Source organism: Nicotiana tabacum, chromosome 6, assembly GCF_000715075.1.
Source record: "Nicotiana tabacum cultivar K326 chromosome 6, ASM71507v2, whole genome shotgun sequence".
Taxonomy (NCBI): domain Eukaryota; kingdom Viridiplantae; phylum Streptophyta; class Magnoliopsida; order Solanales; family Solanaceae; genus Nicotiana; species Nicotiana tabacum.
In genome coordinates this window covers 132,717,442-132,741,652 of record NC_134085.1, presented here as the reverse complement: position 1 = coordinate 132,741,652, position 24,211 = coordinate 132,717,442, and the positions used below count along the sequence as shown (strand labels likewise).

The window sequence follows — 24,211 nt, the reverse complement described above, 5'->3', positions numbered from 1 at the left end:
TCAGGCAGAGGGGAGACTCCTTCATTCATAAGACCCTTAGCAGCGATAGCTATGATATTTAGTGCCGCTTCCTTTTTTGGTGACTCTGTGGGAGCCACTGAGCCTAGAACGGAGGAGTTCAAGTACTGATCGGGATCTTCCTCAGAGACCTTTGATGTCTAAGGAGTAACACTTTTGGTTTGTTTAGAAAAAGGAGAAGTAGTAGGGTTTGCAACACATAGAAGTAAGACAGGGTTTGACGGAGAAGTAGAGGTGACTGGAGATGAAGAGGAAACTGGTATGGGTACAGTAGTATCAGGGATAGTGAAGAAGTGGGTTTCTGGTGGTAGTGTTAAGGGATGTAGATTGCTCGTTGACCATGGTGAGAGAAGTGGTAGAGAGTTCTGAAGGAAAAATTAAAGAGATGCAAATGGAGATAATTGTTTATAACTATTGGGAGTGTGAAGGTTTTATGGAAGAAACAGCTAATGGTGAGAGGGGAGAGGAACGAGTTCTGAAGAGTTTTGAAACGACGGTAGGTTTTTAGGAATACATAACGTGCAAAGTAAGTGAAAGGATTTGAGAGACAAGACGTGTTATGTAGACTCTGAAAAGTCGGATGATGTGGCAGTTGAATTAATTTTGCTATCCTTTGAATAAGCATGTGATTAACACATTACTACTAACCTGTGGTACAGGAACCAGGTTCCTGACCTATTTTTGTAAAAAGGTTTTGCATCTCTCCTCCGAAGATCAACATTGTACCTTTAGCTTCTATGATCATCATGCGTGTTTACCTGCAACGGCATAGATGTGAGTTAGGCTTGGTCAGAAACACTTTAGCCAATTTACCTTAATGTGACTATCATAGTCATGTCAGCAGAACCAGGTTCTCAATTAGGTTTAAGTAACCCCAGTGCCATCCTGTTTCTCAAAGTGTTCCCTTCTCAGAGCTTTGGTGAAGATATGTGCAATTTGATCTTCTGTGCAACAAAATCTCATACAAGTAAGATCCTTTTCCACATTGTCCCTGAGAAAATGGTGTCTGACATCAATGTGCTTAGTTCTCTTGTGTTGAACCAGGTTCTTTTCCATGTTGAGAGCACTGGTGTTGTCATATAGAAGCGGTACACAATGAATGTATACACCAAAGTCTTCCAATTGATGCTTGATCCATAGTGAATGAGCACAGCACGAGACAGTTGCAACATATTCTACTTCAGCTGTTGAGAGAGCTACTGAGTTTTGTTTCCTTGTACCCCATGAGATAAAACATGATCCAAGGAAACGATCCATTCCAAATGTGCTTTTCCTATACACCAAATAGCCTGCATAATCAACGTCAGCATAACCAATAAGGTTGAAATTGTCACCTGAAGGATAGTACAGAACCAAGTTTTGTGTGACCTTAAGATATCTTAGAGTTCTCTTAACAGCCTTCAAATTAGATTTCATAGGATTTTATTGGAACCTTGCACATAATCCCACAGTAAATACAATGTTTGGCCTACTGGCAGTAAGGTAGAGTAGAGATCCAATGATTCCCCTATACATTGGTTGATTCATAAGTTATCTAGAATCATCCATGTCCAGCTTAGTAGCAGTAGAAATAGGGGTATCAGTCACCTTTAATGCTTCCATATCAAAGCTTTTCAAGAGTTCTTTGATGTATTTATGCTAACTGATACATGTTCCCTTTATGGACTGCTTCACTTGAAGACCCAGGAAGATAGTCAGTTCCCCCATCATACTCATTTCAAACTCACTTCCCATGAGTTTAGCAAATTCTTCACATAATGAGCCAGATGTAGCTCCAAATATGATGTCATCCACATAAATCTGAACAATAAGCAGGTTCCTTCCCTATTTCTTCAAAGGCAATGTATTGTAAACTTTTTCCTCAAGTGAAGCCATTTTCAAAGAGAAACTTGGATAGTCTCTCGTACCAGGCTCAAGGGGCTTGCTTCAATCCGTATAGTGCCTTATCCAATTTGAATACATGTTCAGTATGTACATGACTTACAAAACCTGGAGGTAGTTTGATATATACTTCTTCCTTGAGAAACCCATTCAGGAAGGCACTCTTCACATCCATTTATAATATGGTAAATTCCATATGTGAATCAAAGGTAATGAGGATCCTAGTAGCTTCAATGCGAGCTACTGGGTCAAAAGTCTCATCATAATCGATCCTTTCCTCCTGATTGTATCCTTGGACAGCAAGCCTTGCTTTGTTCCTTGTAGTATTTCCATGTTCATCCAGCTTATTCCTGAATACCCACTTGGTCCCTATGATGGTTCTATCTGAGGGTCTAGGTACCAGGTGTCATACCTTGTTTCTTTCAAATTGATGTAGTTCCTCTTGCATTGCAATGGATTTCCCAGCACTTCTTGTTATGTTACTTGTGGAGTGCCTTGCAGTGCATCTCTAACTCTTTCTTCAGCTTCAGTGGAAGTAATTGAAGTACTAGGTTCCTCTTGAGAAGTGGAATAGGATGTTGCATTGTCTTCACCTGTCTTCTTCAACTGACTCATCATATCAGCCTTCCCGTTTGAAACATCAGATATTTTCCAGGGACCAAAAGTGGTTCATTATCTTGATCATCACTGTTTCCTCCTTTGTTAGAGGAGGGTGTCTCGTTGAATAGCACATGAACACTTCTTTCCACACAGTGTGCCCTTTTATTGTAGACTTTGTGGGCTTTGCTTTGAGGGGAGTATCCCAGAAGGATTCCTTCATTTCTTTTTGCATCAAACTTCCCAAGATGGTCCTTTCCATTGTTGAGAACATAACATTTGTATCCAAAGGTTCTCAAATGAGTTATCTTTGGTTTTCTTCCATTGAGTAGCTCATATGGGGTTTGTTTAGGAGGGACTTCTTGACAAAGGCCACAAATACCTCGAAAGTCTCATCCTTTGTTCTAAGAAATAGTGTCCATGTGAATCTTGAATTTGGAAGACCACGAACCAGGTCTTTCTGAATCAATTTATTCAGAAGTGAGAAGCTTGCATGCCCCGATCTTCTATGCCAAGTTCTGTGTCATCATCAACTAACTTCAAGCATCTCATATCACCGGCTTGTAGAGATTCAAAGTCAGCAATGTAGATGTTCTTGTATCTTTTGGCTACTAAGACCACTTCGCCAGTTACTGGATTAGTAACTGTGCACAGTTTTGATAAGAACTCTACTTTGTTCCCTTTATCACATATTTGAGAAACGCTCAAGAGACTGTACTTCAGGCCATCTACATAGTACGCGTTCTCAATTTAGTGTCAAGCGACTTTCTAACTTTTCCAACACCAAGAATGTACCCTTTTTTTCAAAGGATACATTCCTTTCCTATAGGGCTTTCGTAAGAGAAAATCCATGGTGCTTGCAGTCATGTGCTTTAGGCATCCACTGTCCATGGTCCATTGTAGTTCGCTTCCTCTCACTATTCCCTGCACATGTAAATTATGATTTAGATTTAGGAACCCAAACTAGTTTGGGTCCCTTGTAATGAGAAAGGGATGAATAAGAGATATTCTAGTCCATGCAGGTAGCATTCATTTTTTGCGAGTGGTACCTGGTCCCTCTTTAGTAGTCACTTTCTCAGCAAACACTTTATTTTTCTGTACAGATTGAACCCTAGCCTGGAAATTTTCTTTGAAGTGCCCATTGTTCCCACAGTGGGTACAAAGCCAGTTATCAGGAACTATGACGTACTTGATGTGAGGGTTGTAAGGAGTTTTCTCCTTTTGGAACCCGATTCCCAGCCTGTTTCCACTAGTGTTTAAGTACATGGTAGTGACAACATCTGAGGACCAGGTCCACTTGAGAGATTTATCAAGATCAATTTTTACTTTCTTCAATTCAGCTTAAAGCTGCCTATTTTTCTCGAGTTCACCACATAGACTAGTTCTCACATAATTTAATTCTTTTTCAAGTTTGATGTGTGTCTCACTAGCTACTCCCTTCCTTTTTCAATACTTACATGCATATGTTCAGATTTGAGTCCCTGAATGGTTTCCTCTAGATCTGTGATAACCACCAAAAAGTCATCCATTGCTTGCTCAGTATCATGAATTTTCTCTTCTAGGGCATTCTTTTCTTTGCTTAGGTTTTCTATGGTTTTCTTCAAATCAACAACCACTACCATCAAGTCATCTCTCTCATTTTCTACACTATTTATTTTTTCAGTTAGAGCTTTCTTTTCTTTTTCAAGATTAGCTATGGTCTCATTTAAATCCGCCACACAGACTACCAGATCATCTCTAGATTGTTCAGCATCTCCTAGCTTTATGGTCAGGACATCCTTATCATTAATAAGACTATAATATACATCAATTAGAAAATTTGCTAATGACATCAATTTCTTAGAAGAGTAGGACTTCAGATTTCTCTTAACATCCCTGAAACTTACCTCATCATTATCATCCTCTTCATCATCATCAGACTGAGCCATTAATGCAAATAGTGAATCATATTCCTTTACTTCATGTTCCACTGCCATCATGTAACTCTTTTCTACATCTAGTTCCCCTTCTGATTCACTGGAGGAGTCTCCCCAAGCAGCAAGAGCTTGCTTCACAACATTGTCAGATGCACCTTTTTGGCTAAATCGTTTATCATGAACCGGGTTCCTTTTTGCTGCTTTGTTAGAGTTTTGTTTGTAATGCTCCTATTTCAGAAGTGGGCAGTCTTTGATGAAATGCCCTGGCTATCTGCACTTGTGACAGAGATCATAGTTTCTTGGTTTGCTTGTACTACCTCTCTTAGGTATACCACCATTTCTTCGAACCATCTTTTGAAATCTTTTAGTAAGATAGTCCATATCACTATCTTCTTCACTTGAGTCATTGTTTTCTGCCTTGAGCACCAGGTTCTTCTCCTTCTTTGGCTCTCTTCTTTCACTGTCTCTCTGTCTTTTCATCCCGTATGTCTTCAGATTTCCAATCAACTCATCCATGGTTAGAGTTTGTAAATCTTTAGCTTTGGTGATAACATTCACCTTACTCTCCTAAGAGTCAAGTCGAACACTGAGAACTTTCCTTAAAAGTTTGTTTTTGGGAATAACTTCTCCATGTAAATGAAGTTCATTTATGATAGATGTGAATCTAGTGTGCATATCTTATATAGACTCATCATCCTTCATCCTGAAGAGCTTATACTCGGTGGTGAGCATGTCAATCTTGGACTAATTAACCTAAGTAGTTCCTTCATATGCCGTTTGCAATACTTCCCATATTTCCTTAACAGAATCACATGCTGAGATTCTATTGTACTCATCAGGTCCTATACTACATACCAAGATTTTCTTGGCACAAAAGTTCTTTTCTATAGCTTTTCTGTTAATATCACTGTATTCTTTTCTGTTTTTCAGCACCATTGGTCCAGTTTCTCCAAGCATCTTCATAGGAATATGTGGACCATCACAAATGACGTCCCATAGCTCTGAATCTTCTGCCATTATGAAATCATGCATACGAGTCTTCCACCAGCCGTAATACTGACCATTGAATCTAGGGGGTCTGTAGGTTGATTGTCCTTCCTCAAAGTTAGGTGGAGCAGCCATTAAGATCCTTTCTAGGTGTTTACCTTTTATAAAGAACTTGCTCTGATACAAATTGTTAGTTTGTATGAGTCCACCACACTATAGAGTACCTGGTCTTCTATGAGTTTCCACTGAAAATACTAATGAACCAAACTGTATAGAGATTTGGTCTATTAGTTCCCTCAGTGCTAACTACTGAACCAGTATGTAAATGAGACACATAATTTTTACGTGGAAAATCCCAACTCAAGGGGACAAAAACCACGACCTACACATGTAGGCTTTTAACTTCACTAACTTGTAAACAACTATTACAAGCCACTTTGTAAAGACTCCATTACAAAGAATTCAACCCAACTAACTTGTGGTAGTCTCACCACAAGCCACTTTGTCACTCTCTAGTTACAAAGACTTTAACTAACTTTGATACTCTTATCACAAGCCACTTTGTCACTCTCTAATTACAAAGACTTTAACTTATGACTAAACCTAATCACAACATAAACTCAGAGAGTTTACGGATTTTTGGTTTCCTAAAACATAACTTCTAAGAAAGCAAGATAAGAGTTACAAATGAAGAACAAATAACAAAGACTCAACAAACCTAAGGACTTAAGATATCTTCAATCTTTGGATCTGGTCCTTGAGGCTGCAACAGCTTTGTTGAGAGAGGTGATTTTAGCACTTGAAACAATATCACTAAAAATGCTCAAGTCATTATCTTGTGCCTTGCACCAGGTTGTTATACTACAAAAAACATCACCATGGTGATGTCAATTCACAATGGTACTATCAAATCTTGGTTAGTACATGCCTCTTCCAAATAGGAAGTGACTGTTGCACCGTCTGCTGCACTGTCGCGTGTACAATTGCAGGCAGTCACTTTTTGCAGTTGTTTTCCAGTTGTATAGTTGACTTATACTTCTGTTAGGGGAACACCAAGGGATCAGGTCCCTAATCTGGTTCTTGTGAATTTCAAGGCACATTGCCCAGATTATATTTAGTTGATTAACTTGAATGATTGTACCAGGCATGCTTCAGGTCCTTTATCTGGTTCAGCAACCACATATGTTTCCCCTGAATGATTTTACCAGGCATGCTTCAGGTCTTTTATCTGGTTCTATATAGAAAGTTTGTTAGATCATCAAAACATAGCTTAAAAGACCTTAAGCCCATCACTCAGAAAATGAGAAGCAAAACATACAAGAATAGATATGGGAAACTGTACTCAACATCACATTGTTGCGGTATTCAACCCGATCCAAACAACATACCTGTGGCGGTGTGCCACCCGATCCACACATAATAATCTATAAGGAAATACTTATCGAGCTAAAATGCTCATACCTGCAAAATACCCGAATATCAACCACAAGCATGCGAAGTGCATAATCCAAATCCTAGGGATATGGATAGCGCCATAAGCTACGTAACTCAAGCCCAACTAAGGTGCAATAAATGACCAGCATCTCGAGAGCCATCCTGCTCATATATCACCATAAACTACACGGAATATCGATACAAGTTTGAGTAATTAAACCACCTCACAACCCACACGACACAATAGAGTATTACATGAAAGAGATGACGATAGAAGTAACATCCAAGGCCCGAAGACTCCTTCATAAACAATGCTATGCTGAAATGAACACATCCGACATGATATAGAGCCCACATTCACATTTAGGTCCATCCACGGACCTCAAGCCGATTCTGACAATACCGCACTAGGCTAATAATGTTTCAAGGATCCACGTTAACCTTTTTTCCCGTGACACACAAAAACAACCGTCAAATCCAGAACAAAAAAAAACCCCTTTCACAACCAAATGAATAGAATGCCTTCCAGGCCTAAACTCTCACATTAGCGGTAGTACCACAATCTCCCTACTTGGTTTCAATCTTCAATAAATCAAGTGACTACATGTCACACTTATACAATCTTCCTGTGGGATACGCTCCCATGACCTTCCGCACTAGGTAACAAGTCTGCAGATCCATACCACCGGCCACACTAATGATTTAAAGCAAATCTAGGACCCACAAATCCGTACACAAGGCCTCTTACACATGACACCGATCTCAACGACTCTAAAGACAATACTAGCTTACTCTAACCATCTGAATTCTTTCCTGCTCATCCGAGCTTGTGACTTCTTGTCAACACCGAACCGCAACCTTGATCCTGAACTTCAAATTCCCATGCTACTCACTGTACCCAATTATGCCAATATGCAAAAGTACGAGAATTTCATCATAACTCTTCAACCACTAATAGGGTACACACTTCATCATATAGAAACCCTTCACTTAACTCATTTCATGAGAACCATTTCAACACATGGTTGAATCCCCATAACCATAGAAAACACAATTCTCCAATAGTGACCTAAACCACCCTAACTCTTCCGAGATGCATCTATACATAACCAGCCAAAATACTCGAATGCCTACAAATAAAATCAATTACGGCGGCTGTCAATCTTCGTACGCACCGCCATAAATCACATGCATGACTTAAAACGCTGAAGGAACTGATCACTGCCACCATCATGCCAATTCAACCATTGCTAACTGATCTGACTTCTTCTAAATTACTCCGGACTTGCCTTAGGAATAATAATAGCTCCATTCTAAACATAACAAACCCAAATCTACACTTATCCTGAGTGACCTTATTTCACGAGACCATGTTGTCTAAAAACCCATGAACCATCTCATACCCTTCTTGTGCGCATATTTGCATCTCCAACTAGTATACCCATTCTGACAATTTTTCTATGAATCTGGAGCTATTTTCTCCCATTCCTCCAATACTATACCACAGACCAAGATAACATAGAATACTACAAGCCCCTTCCATAATCCACTGCAAAAGCTCGATACTTAACCATACCACAGACTCGAAATCCTCATGCACCGCACTTTAACTTTTGGGTTCACTAGCACAGTTTTTGAGAGTCACCCACTCTGACTTGTTTCCAAATATGATTAATTCCCAGGCTCTGCTAGCACATGAACACCCTCTCAAAGAAATACCTAGCTGAATCACTTTCCTTTTAGAATCGCCTCTACATGAAGCATAAATCCTGAGTCTTCCCAAAGCCAGAACATGAATGGATAAAGCTAATTATAGCATACATTCCTCAAATCATTTGCTCAAATCACCATTGATGTTTTCTTTCCTTAATCGTAATAACCCACCAATACACTGATAACCAGAAACCTCACAAATAGATAACCAAGCAATCCAATCGTAGGTGGTGGGCCTCTCCCACTTAGCTCGAAGCTACCATTTCCTAACTCAGGAACCCACCAAGGTTCGTTCTTCCTCTCTAATATGACCTCGCGCTATTGGGCCGCCAAATTCCTCGAAACCTTCCAACGATGTTGCACCGAGCACAATTACTATGAAACCAAAAACCATCCCGGGTCTATTCCCATTCACCAGTTGTACAAACTTGTTCACTCCCCATTGACATCAACTAAAGCTGCAATGATGCATTCGAATCCAAATTCATATTGTATCCGTCTTCATATCAAGCAACTCCTTTCCGTCGTATCCAACCCTCCGCATAGCAACAAATATGCCAAATTAAGCCTGTAGACCTAGTCACTGTCCACCATGAATCCCAAATCACTCTAAACCTTTCTCAAGACGTGTAGCTATCCTATCACAGAACCCACATGCTACTCAGCCACTCTTCCACTTTGATCAAACTCACTCCTTTAAGAAACTACTCGACTCCTACTTCTCACACTTGGCCTTCTAGAAGTTTAACCACCACAAGACACCTCCCACATGTCCTTCCTCATCCTTCGTTGCCCAGTTGTTGCCTTAAATCAAAATCTATCTCTGTAGCACTTGAACCAATAGATTGCTACAAACTTTAGACCTTCCCGAAGACCATCTTTCTCGAGCAGTCAACATTAGAAATATCCATTTGATTCTGAAATTGTTACACTCTGTTATCTCTAACACCCACTTCTCCGGCAACATTTCACGATACCCTATCCCAAAAGCAAATTGATGAAGACATAACACTAGCAAACTTAATATATTCAAACAAGGACAACGACACCTTAATATAAATGAGAATTTCACCACGCTCGAAAATACCAAGTCTCGTTACTCCATCCACCCAAACCTGAACATTTACAGCCCGACTGCCACGATCCATAAGTAAGCACCCTACCGTTGCACCAACACTGTGCGATATCAACGGACGATCATCATAACAATCGGTGCCCAACTTCAACACCATATGAATTACTAATACTAAGCTGAAACGACAGAACAACCTTTCGCAAGGCGACGACAATAGCATGATCAATTATGCAGGGAGAAACATCCTGCACCACATCTGTAGTACCATTATGATTCCTCAGTTTCCAATTGATAGCAAGCACTTCATGTCACACCTCTTTTTCACTACCCCCGAGAGGGTATAAGGGAGTTTTTCCAATTTAAGTGACGATCGAAACGAGATTGTTTTATTAAAATCAGAGTCGCCACTTGGGATAATTTATGGTGTCCCAAGTCACCGGTTTAAAATCCCGAATCGAGGAAGGATTGACTCTGTATTACAATCCGCGAATCAGAAATCCGAGTAAGGAATTTTGTTAACCCGGGAGAAGGTGTTAGGCATTCCCGAGTTCCGTGGTTCTAGCACGGTCGCTCAACTGTTATTATTGGCATAATTTTCTGATTTTAAAACATTTTGAACCTATGTGCAATTTTAACTTTTTAACCGCTTTTATTTAATTAATTAAAGAAAGATTGTAACGTCATTTAAAATATGTTTCAAACCATGTCACATAAATGCACTTGCAGTCCGCAACACATTTTATCTAACGTTGAAATTTGGATTTGGGTCACATAAATGCGCACCCGAGTTTAGGAAGGTAAATTATTAAAACAACGTGCCTAAAGCAACTACGCATTTGTAATTTTGCGAGGGTCATGGAAATTTAACTAAGTGAAACGCCTCGAATTCTATGGATCAAAACAAAATTAATTAAGACGAGGGTCGTGCAATTGTCATTTTTGTTTGGCACGGCGCACCTCAATTCTAATTTAAAGGAAAGAACTCAAATTATTTTCGGAGGGCCATGAACTATTTATGCTATCTAGTCTGGCTCACCCTGGCTAATTAGACTAACTAAAATAAGCTTAAGGAACCTACAACTACTTTTAAATTAATGCTTAAACCAAATTATTAATTAAGAGACTATCTGTACTTCATTCTTAGAGGTTTGGGCCTAATTTTAGATTTTAAAAAAACCGTAAGAGGGCAGCGCCCGAAAAGAGCCTTAGGCTCAACCAACTGGCCTTTCATGTGAAGAAGCAAGAGCTGATTTCAGTTCCAGGCCCAAGGTAGGCCCAAAATGGGAGAGCTGAGCGATAAAACTCGAGATCGAGTCTTTAATCGAGCAACATACCAGCTTTGAAATGCAGGCTGCACCTAACATGGCTTTCCATACCATATAATCGTTAGACCATTACCACATAAGTCTTCAGCAGATTCAATAAGAGTTTGGCAAATACTTTAGCTTAAATTGCTTCTTTAAATATATGCTACGGCGAAGAAACTCACAAAGACTTATCAAAGCATAGAATCCTAAGGTGGCTCATGTCAATTTCAAACAACATTAACAAACTACTAAGATCACTTTCAGCACAGGTTCATGAGCAGAATATTTTACAGCAAAATAACTTTTCCTGTTGTCCTCCAAACAGCATATAAAATGTTATCATTCTATCCCTATCCTATACATAGCCATTGCAACCAATCTAGATTACAATCTTCAATAAGCATGACCATTGCTATAGCCAAAAGAAAGTGCATTTTAAAATACAGTAATCCAGCCCAAATCTTCTACCATAGCATCTCAAAGATTCCAAATCAAATACAAGCATGAAAGATAACTATTTCAAATTCCAAATCACCTAATATACTAGGAATCATATTATGAAAGACATAAAAGCGAGGAAATGTTGTAGAAACACAAGCAAATCGACTTCTACACTTTAAATCTTGATTTCCCATTTCATTTTCATCCAATCCAGTTCTACATTAAATAAGATTCAAGCCATGTACCTGATATTGAACAGGAAAACCAAAAAAAGTGAGATATCAATAGCAATAGCAGCAGAAATCAGCGCTAGTAGAGCCAATGGAACAGTGAAATCAGCTCAAATCAGCAATGAGACAGTATTTCTCAACAACAAGTCCAAACCAGCTTTAAAAAAAATACCCAGAACTCAACTCATTTTCAGCCCAGAATCAGAAAAACTATCACAGCTTCGGTGATGTTAACTGGACTATTCGGAATAACCAAAATCCTAACACAATTTTCAGTAGTTGCCTAGAGAACCTCAAGAATTACAAGCTATTTTCTGAATTTCGTTTTGGGAAGCAGCCATTTTAAGTTTCTGAATTTTTTACCTCTAAAGTTCTGCCTTGAATAACAAGGTAAAGTGCCTTTATATGCAAGGGAGTAGGGCAGCACTTAGGAATTAGTTTTTGGCACTTCAGCCCTTTTTGAATTTTGATTATAGCCTAGATATCCCTATTCAACTATCAGATTTTCCTATTAAGTCCCTACCCCAGCTTCTAGGAAACTTCCATTTCAGTTATACCAAGATTCCCCTAAGCAGACTACCCAAATTACCGTCCCTCAAAGCCCCTGTTATTTACCCCTCCATTATTACCTTAGGCTAGGTTAAACCACAGTCTAACTAACCAAACCCTTTAACCAGGTCAAAGATGACCATAGTTACTCGTTAGGGCTCAAAACACTCAGAAGTGACCAAATGAACCAAAGAAGCTAATAAATCAAAAATTCAGGGAAAACACAATTACTTTCTGGTTTTAAGCTTGAATTATTTTAATTACTCAACTCCGCATTGAACTCTTTACTGTAAATCAACAATCAAACAAAGAAAACAAAATAAATGTAATTAAACCAACAGTAACAGGAAATACTATGGGGTAAAGGAATTTTAGGGCGACGTCGCTAGGGTTTATCAGGGATGAGGGGTTCTGAGAGATGAGATGGGGGGGGGGGGTTCTGAGGGGGTGGGGACGTGTTTAGACATTTAAATACTAAAACAGAAGCAGTTCCAGACCGTTTGATCAGCTGAGATCAACGGTCAGATCAAAATAGACGAAACGATGTCATTTGACCAAGTGGGAATCAGACCGGGTATTGGGAGCGGGTCTGGGCCGGAATTGGGGCAGGTTTTAGTGCGAAATCAATTGGTCCTGGGGAATTTAAATAGATATGGCCCAATTAAGACTCCTTTCTATTTCACTTCAATTTTCTTTTATTCATTTCTTTTTTTTTAAATTCCTTCTTCTTCTTTTTTTTCAAAATTAAAAAATAAAACCTAAATTAAAATTGAAAATCAAATTAATATATCAAATTGGATTAATTAACTCATAATTACCACAATTAATTAAAACCCAAATTAAAAGAAAACTACTAAAATTCAAAACTAAAATTAAAATTGTGAAATAAATTATTTTTGTGATCTTTCCATTTCTATGGGACAATTAAATTACTAATTAATTTTAAAATGCAAGATTAAATCTTAAATGCGAATGCAACATATTTTGTATTTTTCATTAATTAAATAAAATAAACGTGCACAGACAAATGCAAACACTTGACAGACAAATGCCACAAAATTGCAAATAATGAAAAACAATTATTTTGTTTTAAACTTGTGGGAGTAATTCATATAGGGCAAAAATTACGTGCTCACACTTCACCTTGCATAAGATTGAATAGGAAGGAAACAAGGGCATAAGCCTCAAAGGAATCAAATCGCACGATAAGGAATCAAGAAAGGAAGTGGTCCTAACAGCCCCATAGCTTCTCGAAGATAAGTACAGACGTCTCCATACCGATCCGCAAGACTCTACTAGACTTGCTCATGATTCATGAGACCTAAGCGAGCCTAGTGCTATGATACCATGTTGTCACAACCCAAAATCCGTTAAAGGTTATGATGGTACCGGACACCGCTGTTAGGCTAGCCAATACTAAATAGTTAATTAAATTATCCTTTTAATATTTTCGAAATCATAAATTTCCTTTAAATTAACTAGTAACAGATGACTTTACAGACTAAATAATAATGTTTTGCAATTTCAATAATGAATATACAATAATCATCCTAGAACCCGGTTTCACAAGTGCATGAGCATTAATTATGAAATAAAATAAAATAAAATACATTAACTTTTCGGAATACAAATTTGGATAGGAAAGAAAATACAAATACTCTGAAGGAGACTCTGGTGTTTGCGGATCGTAACATAAGATGCAGCTCACCTAATTCCACGTATCAACCGCACCGCTGTGCCCACTAGGTCACCAGTCATACATGTGCTTGTACAATAAAATGTACAACAAGTTTAGTATGAGTACGAAAACAACGCGTACCCAGTAAGTATCCAGTCTAACTCAAAGAAGTAGTGATGAGGGGGTCGACTCCGACACTTATTATGGGCTATAAATAAAATATCAATGATATAATTAAGCATGGATTACATAGAACGGCTCTAAGCTCAATATCATGAAGTAAGTAAACAATTCTTTTATTAATAAGAAATTTTCAAATTTATTTCTCATCATTTAACAATTTATATCTCGGGCCAACGAAGCAATATTAATTATTATAAATTCTCAAGCAACCAATTCAATCATGCGCAAATCATGCGGAGGTCGTACGACCCGATCCAACATAAATATTTAAACTGTGCGCTGCCGAGAGTCGAATGGCACGAACCAACATATAAATATAAATTGTGCACTACCAAGGATCGAACGGCGCGAAACATAGATGCATCTATTTAACCTGTCGAGGCGAACGACTCGCTTCCATGAGAGTAGTAAAAATTTACCTCGTTCGAGAAATATAGTTGCGACGCGGTTGAACAAATATTTTCTCAAGTTATTATAATATTTCTCAATTCTTTTTAAAAAAAATACAAAATTCAAATAAAAGTTTTTAAAATCTCAAATTCCTCCATTCCTACTCTTTTCAAGGCAATTGATAAGAAAACTCAATCTCGCTTCTTTTCAAGGCAAATAATAAACATAAGTCAAATAAAAATATTAACAAGGCATGGTGTAAACCTAAAACTACCCGGACATAGGCATAACTAGTCGCTACGTAGGGACTCTTGTCACCTCGTGCGTACATAGACCCCACAAATAGAAGCATATATTAATTTAGTTCACCTATAGAGTTAATTCCCTCTTACAATGTTAGAAAAGAGACTTACTTCACTCCGCAACCAAATTCAAGATTCCAATAAGCCTTTGCTTCGCGAATTCGTGTTCGAAAGCCTCAAATCTAGTCATAAACAATTCGATATACTCAATACAAATCGTAGGATTTAATTCCATATAAATTTACTAATTTTCTAGATTTAAATCTAAAATTCATTAAAAAAATTAACAGTGGGACCCACGTCTCAAATCCCGAAAAACTAACGAAATCCGAACACCCATTCTGATACGAGTTCAACCATACAAAAATTATCGAATTCCGGCATCGGATTGGCTTTGAAGTATTATATTTTTATTTTTGAAAGATTTTACAAAAATCTCAATTTCTTCCACCTGAATCCGAAATAATTGATGAATATGGACATGGATTTATGAAATACAATCACTTTCGGATATAGAACACTTACCCAAGTCGAAATCATGAAAAATCCCTTTAGAATCGCCCAAATTCGAGACTCAAAACTCAAAATGAGTAAAAATGGCTAACTCCCGTTTTTTAAGCATTCTGCCTAGGCAACTCGCATGTGTGAAATGCGACATTGCCTGATTTTCGGGCAAATATAAACTACTACTAGCCTTCAGTCAATCAATCATAACTTTCTGTACAAATATCCAAATGATGAATGGTTTAACTTTCTGGAAACTAGAATCAAAGGGCTACAACTTTCATGTTTTGATAATTTTAGATTCCTTACAGATTGTGAGATATAATCTTCCAAAGTCGACTCCATGCATCAGATATTTCTGGCGAATAGCTTCTGCAATAGAAAAATTCCAATAGCTCCTTTTGTCCGAAATCCATTCCGTTAACCTTCTGAAATCCACCCGAGCCCCTCGGGACTTAACCAATTATACCAACATGTCCCAAAATACAATACGAACTTAGTCAAGGCTTCAAACCACGTCAAACAATGCGGAAATTACGAATCGCGCATCGAATCGAAATATGAGTTTTCAAATCTTTCATCTTTATCTTTTGCGCCTAAATGAATAAAATCAATCCGGAATGACTTCAAATATTGCACACGAGTCATAAATGACATAATAGAGCTGTTCCAATTTTCAAAATTGGATTTCGACCCAAATATAAAAAAGTCAACTCTCGGTCAAACTTTCCAAAAATCTTCTATTTTCCAACTTTCGCCAAAATGCGTCGAATTGTCCTACGGACTTCCAAATCCGAACGTGCGTATAAGTCTAAAATCACCATACGAAGCTATTACCAGACTCAAAATCCCAAACGGACATCGATAATATTGAAATACACTTCAACCCAAATTTATGAAATTCTTTCAAAATGCCAACCTTCCACAATAGGCGTGGAAACTCTCCCAGTCCATCCAAAACCCGATCCAGACATACGCCAAAGTCCAAAATCATCATGCAAACCTATTGTAACCTTCAAATTCCGATTCTAAGGTCGTTTACTCAAAATCAACCCTTAGTCAGATTCTTCCAACTTAAAGCTTCCGAAATGAGAATTCTCTTTCCAAATCCACTCCGAACTTCCCGAATTTCAATTCCTATCACGCGTACAAGCCATAATACCTGAAGTGAAGCTACTCATATCCTCAAATCGCCAAACGATACGTTAGAGCTCAAAACGACTGTCGGGTCGTTACATGATCAGTACATGTAAGGAATCCGATTCTAAGAGGGAATATTAATTCTGGGTTTGTCATTATAAAAAAGGGGAAAATTGATAAGTTATGCTATATTGTATTTTGATGATTTTCCAAACAGTCTTGAGGAACCAGTTGTTGTTAGTTCCTTTGATCTGGTTCTCATGCAGAATATGGCTGATTCGTAGGGGGAACAATATGGAGATCTGGTTCTTAGGGAAAATATCAATTCTAAGCCTATCATCATCAAAAGGGGGAGAATTAATAAGTTATGCGTCTTTTATTTTGTTGACTTGACAAACTTCATAAGAGAACAGAATAATAAACCTCATACAATTTGTTCCCTTGCATTCAGAATAACTAGTCAGATGTCTAGCTCAATCCTCAATGAAATCAGATAAGGGAACAACATAGGGAACGGATAGGGTTCAGTTCCCCTGGTCATCGTACAACCAACTCTACATCTGTAAAAGTTGTTGCACTATACCTTCTGAAAGCAGTACAACAGCACAACTGTAGCTTTCTAAGGCCAAACTAAAGGACATTTTATTGCATCATCCTTGATGACCTCACACACACATATTATGAGCACGAGGCAAGGGATTTCAATTGTCCAACACTTACAAATTCAAAAATCATATTCTCTCAAGTGCTAGCCACCATCTCTCTCAAGAACAATAGTTGTTGCAACCTCAAGGACCAGATCTAAAGATTGAAGATATATTTAAGTCCTTTGGTTTGTTGAGTCTTTGTTATTTGTTCTTCATTTGTAATCCTATGCTACTTTCAAGAAGTGTCTTTATAGGACATATTTAAACTATTGTTTGGTTTAGTTTCTTGACTAGAGTTAGTCAAGGTTTGTTGCTTTGTAATAGAGTTATTACAAAGAGGCTTGCAATATTCTTATTGCAAGTAGGTGAGGGATTAAGAGTTTAATTCCTAGGTTACAATAGGTTGTAATCTAAAGTTGCTCGGTTAGTGAAGTTGAAATCCTCTAAGTGTAGGTCGTGGTTTTTAATCCCATGAGCTGAAAGTTTTCCACGTAAAATATTATATTATTTACATACCGATGTATGTGTGTGTGTTATGTGGGAACTGACAGAGAACCAGGTTCTATATATAGTTTGGTGTGCTCTTAGTTTACATCACAGTTCTAAGGCTCACCAGAACTCTACCGATCACTAGCACTTAGCCGGTTGGCTTGAATCAACTCTTTGTTGAGCTCACCACATGTATATGTAATCTCAATAACTTAGAAGATCTACTTACAAGTATATACATAGGGGTAAAAATATAAATATAATAATTCTTAACGGGGTTTACGGTTTATCCGATAAGGAAATTGAGTAATCCGCCCCTAAACCGATATATTGCTAATTATAAAATTTCAATCAATTCACAAACCATTAATCTGATAACCTGATACCAATAAACCAGTAAATTAATTTTGCGGTTCGTTTATTAGTTACGGTTCGATTGAGAACAACCCTAGTTAAAGGTATTGTCATAAGTAGAAGTCTGGTGAGCCTTATCATTACTAAACTACCAGTTGTCATGCTTCTATGGTATGTGCCCCAGTAATTAATAACAAACTAACAACTAATTCTTAAATTGAAAGATCATAAAAGAGGACTAGATATTTAAGTATGTCGCGTAAATGACGAGCATAAGTTTGTGTTAACGCATGAGCTACGCGAGGAAAAAAAAAGAAGGAAGAAAAGTATTTTTTAAGGTCTTCTAAATGGCCAAAGTGCTCTGACTGATGACTGAGAGACACGACTAGTCCGTTAGCTTTTATTGACTATTGATCGTTCTGTGTCGTCACATCCACTTGAATGAAACACTATTTTATCATTTTAAAAGTATCATATATTTTTTGCACTTCATCACTTGCCATCGAACCCACCGTTGATCCCTGAACCATTTATATTATTAGGTTCGCAATTTTTATTGCGTACATATTTAATAAATTTTTCAATACATATATTAAGTTTGAGTAAAAATTATCAAACTCTGTCGAACTTATATCCGACCATAGTTTTGTATATAAAGCATTAGAGCACTAAAGTTGAGATAATTTCTGCGCCTCATCTACAGAATTTCAATATGTTAATGTGTTTCTACATCTCCGCATTCTATTTAGAGAAAAGGAACTCTCTCAAGTCTCAAGTAATTGTTTTCTCTTAAGGACAAGTGAAAGAAAATATTTTTCTTTACTTCATCAAATTTAGCTTACACATAAAATGGTTGTAATTCATAGGTATTGGTGGATAATCTTCTAACATGTACATAGTTTTGTACATCTATCTTAAATTAATTTTTATAGTTTCTCATTTTTTTCTAGTTAAACAACATATGTATCCTAAGATTAATACATTATTTAAGTTTTCTAATTGAGCTAATAAAAAATTAGTCTCTTCTTTCAATCCACGGTTCAATTTTCAACCAATACAAGTGTTTGACCTAAAGGATATTGGAACCTTTTTGAATAAATCAATTAAATAAAATGAAGAGGTAAATCTCAGCTAAGTATAATAAACTCTAGAATATAAAATATAAGGGATGAACATGGTGGATAGTATTTTTTGATCTCATGAAACTGAGTGATTGAGCATTAAAAATGCCAACCTTGAATGTAGAAAGATATTACAATCAGTGTTCTTACCCCCCTGTCTCCCTTACATGGTTTTTTCCTCACTATATATAATGGAAAACCCCCTTCTGAACTCTAAAAGACATATCATAGAGAATATTCAAAAGTATATTCCTAGTTCCCCCTATTAGGCCTACACTACTGCAAAAGTCATACGTCATTTGTCCATTGTCGGTCATCGTAGTCCTCCATAGGACGTCATGCTGTGAAGATCTCATCTTTTTTCGTATTTGTCAGTAGTCGTGGTCATCCAAATTTGGATCCATATGGTTAGTCCCTCCGCTTGTCGAGGTTGCGACTTGGTGCGTCCTTGATAAGCGGACACCGCCCACTCCTGTGGAGAAATTTGGTTTCACGAAGCATCATGGCTTGGCCAAAAATGGAAGGTTAGCGTGCTCAACAAGACCCTGAGTGGTGTATCTTATCGGGAAATGATGTCACTTCCACGTGCGTCATCATTATACGTGTTTTTGAGACAAGGGCTAAGGGCTTGTCTCTTCGATTTTGGTCCCATTCTGTAGCCTTCCGCTTTGATTCTGGTGCCACCAAATCCTATAAATAGGTGGAGGTTTTGTTTTTTCAAAAAATCTTGGCCATTTTGTCTATGGTTATTCTTTCTCATCCCTCCCGTGTTTGCTCCAACGATCTCTCTGCTTCCTCTTCTTCCATTCTTCGTTCTTAGCTCTTTCTGTTATTTTAACACAGTTTCCGCCGTAGAGATGCCTAGACGCATCAATATTGTGAGGGGGTTTCTGACGCCACCCAGTTGTCCATGGCATTCCCCTATGGCGGTGAGGACATAACGGTGGAGGAGGGGGACAGCTTTCCCACCATGGAGGAGTTACTGCCGAGACACCCTATGTCTCGAAGCGACTTTCATAAGCATCCTCCTCCTACTCCTGCCCTCGTACTCTCCAAAACTGTGCAAGTCCATATCGATGGTCTCCATGCAAAATATAATATTCCCGCTCATGTTGATATAGTTCTAGCGGAAAGGGACTTCGTGGAAGTCCATAGGCCTGGGTACTGTTCTTTTTATGAGTACCCCATTGTGATTGGTCATTACTTCCCCCTTCTCCGGTTAGCGGAAGAATTCTATCAATTTTATCTGGTTTGCTCGACGCAACTTTCCCCATACACGCTCAAAATACTCCTGATGTTGACAAAACACGCGGAGTTGGCGAGGTGCGAGGTTACCGTTCACTACATTCTATACTTGTTTTCACCCAGCTTTCATAGGGGTACTATGGTACATTTGAGGCATCGTGGGACAAACGGGCTAGTGGTCGGAATCGATGATCGAGCGAGTTGCAAATTTTAGCATAAGTACTTCTTCGTCAGAACCGAACACATCAAGTCTGACCACGCTAGGTTCCCGGAGCGATGGAACGAGAATCGTAAGTGTCGCCACTTGTTTTACTCTTTCTTTTCTTCTTCATTCACCTTAGTGTTTATTTGCTTCTTGTTTGCAGCTATGGGGCATCCACCCCACCCTACTGAATGTATAAAGAATTGGGTAGCCCGTCTGCTGCCCCATGCAGCAGAGACTCGAGACTGGCCCGCTTTCATGAAATGCGTTGGGCTGCAAGTTTCATCTTGTAAGTGTCTTCCTTTGTATCACTCTTCGACTATATACCATTGTCTATTGATAAGACTCTTTATGATGGCAGGTCGCAGAGCTTCTAGGCGGAGGGCCCCAGTCCCTGTATTTCGACAGGCTGTCGCTGCTGCAGGAATGCAATTTACTCTGAGTGAGTCCGTCCGAGAGGGTTGTGCTAAATCGATACAGATGGTAGATTCTTCTCGCGATATGGTCGTGAGGGAAGAGACCTCTTCCTTACCGATCTATCACCTTGTGGATGAGTCCTCTAATGGGGATAAATCGTTACTGAGGAAAATGAGGAGGGTGGAGCTTGGGAAGGCGTGGTTGTTGATACTTGTAAGAGTAGGACGGGTGTGTTGCAGACGGCACCTGTGCCCACTTTTATGGCCGATGCCATCTTGACAGGGAGGTCTCCCCAAACAAAAGGGGTTTACCAAGGAGGTAGTTCTGTGCACTCCGCTGAGGGTGGCGCATCGTCTAACATCGGAGGGGGCCTACGCGTCGAGAGCGAAGGATCGGGCTCAGATGTCAACCCGGGGGATGTTCACGAGTTTTTGGAGCATCATAGTCACATAGAGGTTAGAGTGGAGGGTTCCGATCGACACATAGTTATCCCTGAGGACTACAACGTGTTGTCGAACTTTGATCAGGTGGCATCTGCTTTAGCTCCTTTATGTGTTGCCCCTGAGAATGAGGCGCTTAGAGCAATGAGCGATATGGAGTTATCTTAGAGCATCTCTGGCATGGCCTTGCGGGTAGATATCTTTCTTTTCATTTCTCATTGGGTTTGTGTTATTGTTTTTTGCCTGTCCTTTTGTTTTAACTTTACTTTTTATGCTAGACCTTTATCATAGAGATCGAACGTGAGTGCCAGGAAAGGAAAAGGACGGCCATTTATGAAAAGATATCTTCTAAATATCAAGAATATCGCACCAAGCATCGTGCGATGGCCGACATCTACAATCAGTATCCTGACTTCCAACTATTCTGCGAAGGGCTCAAGCAGAGGGAAGATCAATTGGTGCGTAAGGTCGAGGAGTTGAGGGAACGAGACGAGGACCTTATGAAGGCTATCGCCCGTAACAGTAAGCTTGAGTTATCCCTTAAAGTGAATGAAGATGAGCTTGAGCTAAGCAGGGGGTTAATGGCCGAGAATGCCGACCTCCAAGCAAAGGTGGCCAATTTAACTGTCGAACTGGATACGAAGGCGGCAGAGATCAATGAGCTTAAAGGTGAGCTGGGCGTGAGTGCTGATAGACTGGCGACTGTTGCCTCTGAGGCGGCTGTTTTGGAAGATGCCCTTTGTGTTTGTAGGTCGGAGCGGACCAAGTATAAGGAGGTGTCCGCACTTAAGATAGCGGGGATTGAGGGGCGTGTTCAAGGGTTGGAGGCAGAACTGTCTGCATTGAACAAGAAGATGGATTCTTTGAAAGAGAAGGACGTACGGTGACAGTCGCAGCCTTCTACATCTTATGTTCTAGCTGATCTCGTCGTGCCTCGACGTCTATATGAGTTATGGGTTTACGCTGAGGCTCAGCTCGATGCGTACAAGGCTCTTCATGTTGATGGGAGGGCGTCTGAAGTGGAGCTTTGGGATGTACATGCCAAGGCTCGTGCAGCTCATGAGCCATGCAGGTATGATCTTCTTACGCACGGAGATGATATCAATTCTGATGATGCGAACAGGCTCGCCTCCGACTCTTGGTATGAAGACGTGTATGCCACCGAGAATGATGTGTAGTATTGGTTTTGTACTTACTTTTTGCTTTGCAATTTTTGTAAGGAATCTTTGAGCCCTTATTAAAGACAAATATTTGTAACATATTTGCTGTGGATGGAGGTCGTTTTGGTCATACATCTTTGAGTCATTTTCTTTCTTTGATTGGTTTTTTTTGATGACTTATGTCGTAGTTACGTCACTTCAACGCTTTGTTGAAATGCTAAACTTATTGTATTGAGTTTAGTTAAACTCTCTTTGTTGGCAATGGACTTATCCATAGGGATATTGCTTTCGTGTAGGCACCGAAGTAGTATCCCGTCATAGTTTGAGTGATGTCGAACTCATTTTTTTATCGATGGCCTTAGCCATTAGGATGTTACTTTCGAGCTGGCACGAAAGTAAGATTCCGTCGCAGTTCGAATGATGTTGAACTCGCTTTTCGTTGATGGCCTTATCCATTGGGATGTTACTTTCGAGCTAGCGCCGAAGTAATATCCCGTCGTGGTTCGAATGATGTCGAACTCATTTTACATCGATGGCCTTAGCCATTGGGATGCTACTTTCGAGCTTGCGCCGAATTAATATCCCGTTGTGGTTCGAATGATATCGAACTCGTTTTACGTCGATCGCCTTAGCCATTGGGATGTTACTTTCGAGCTGGCGCCGAAGTAAGATCCCGTCGTAGTCCGAATGATGTCGAACTCGTTTTTCGTCGATTGTCTTAGCCCTTGGGATGTTAATTTCATATACATAATGGAGTGATTTTATTCATATATCGGATATACATGTCGACTTCGTACATATAATGGAGATTATACCTAGTCCCTTCATTGCTCAGCCTGGAGATGTAATCGGTAGGTTGGGCAATGAACAATACTTCGAACCTCGAGACGTCCTCCTCGTCGCCTCATTAAAAACCTCCTCGAGAAATCCCAATTAGGACAAAAACCGGACAAGGGAAAAAGAGTACGACTTAGGTGGTGTCTTTTTAAAGAAGTGGAAGTATTTGAGGTGGGCGACATTTCTGTTATTTTGCAATAGCTTTCCTTCCATTGTTTCTAGTTGGAATGCTCCTTTACTTGCTGCTGCTGTGATTTTGTACGGCCCGTCCCAATTTGTTCCCAGTTTCCCTTCATTTGGGTCCTTTGCTGCTTGCGTTTTGGACTTTAATACATAGTCCCCGAATCTGAGTGGTCGTACTTTGGCCTTCTTGTACTTGTTGTTTTTGGCCACCATTCTTATGTGTGCCATATCCCGCCGCTCTTCGACCTCATCCAGGTCTTGTAACCTACTTTCGTCGTTGCTTGATCCACTCTCATTGGAGTACCTCAGGCTAGGTTCCCCGACCTCAACGGGCATGACCGCATCAGTGCCGTCGACCAGTGAATACAACATCTCACCTGTGCTGGTCTTCGGCATTGTGCGGTAGGCCTATAGCACCTACGCTAGTAGTTCCGGCCATAGCCCTTTGGCGTCTTCAAGCTTTTTATTTAATATGTTTAATAATTTTTTATTGGAGGATTTCGCTTGACCGTTGCTGGAAGGATGATATGGCGTGGAGAGTATCCGCTTGATGTGCCATTTTTTTGAAGAACTCAGTCGTCATTTTTCCGACAAACTGGGGTCCGTTGTCACAATTGATTTCTTTGGGGATGCCGAAGTGGCATATGATGTTTTTCCAAATGAACGTGATGACTTCTTGTTCACGTATTTGAGCGAATGCACCTGCTTCCAGCCATTTGGAAAAATAGTCAGTTAAAACCAAAAGGAAGCGTACATTACCTCGCCCTACTA

At 39.3% G+C, this 24,211-nt stretch overlaps 1 protein-coding gene across 1 annotated transcript; it reads right to left on the bottom strand.

Annotated features, from left to right (window-relative positions):
- Nucleotides 1–23,353: 23,353 nt before the first annotated feature.
- On the bottom strand, nt 23,354–23,836 carry LOC142182053 (uncharacterized). The gene has a single exon (XM_075255932.1). It carries the CDS (start codon nt 23,834–23,836, stop codon nt 23,354–23,356), a length of 483 nt encoding a protein of 160 aa, XP_075112033.1.
- Between the last annotated feature and the right edge of the window lie 375 nt (nt 23,837–24,211).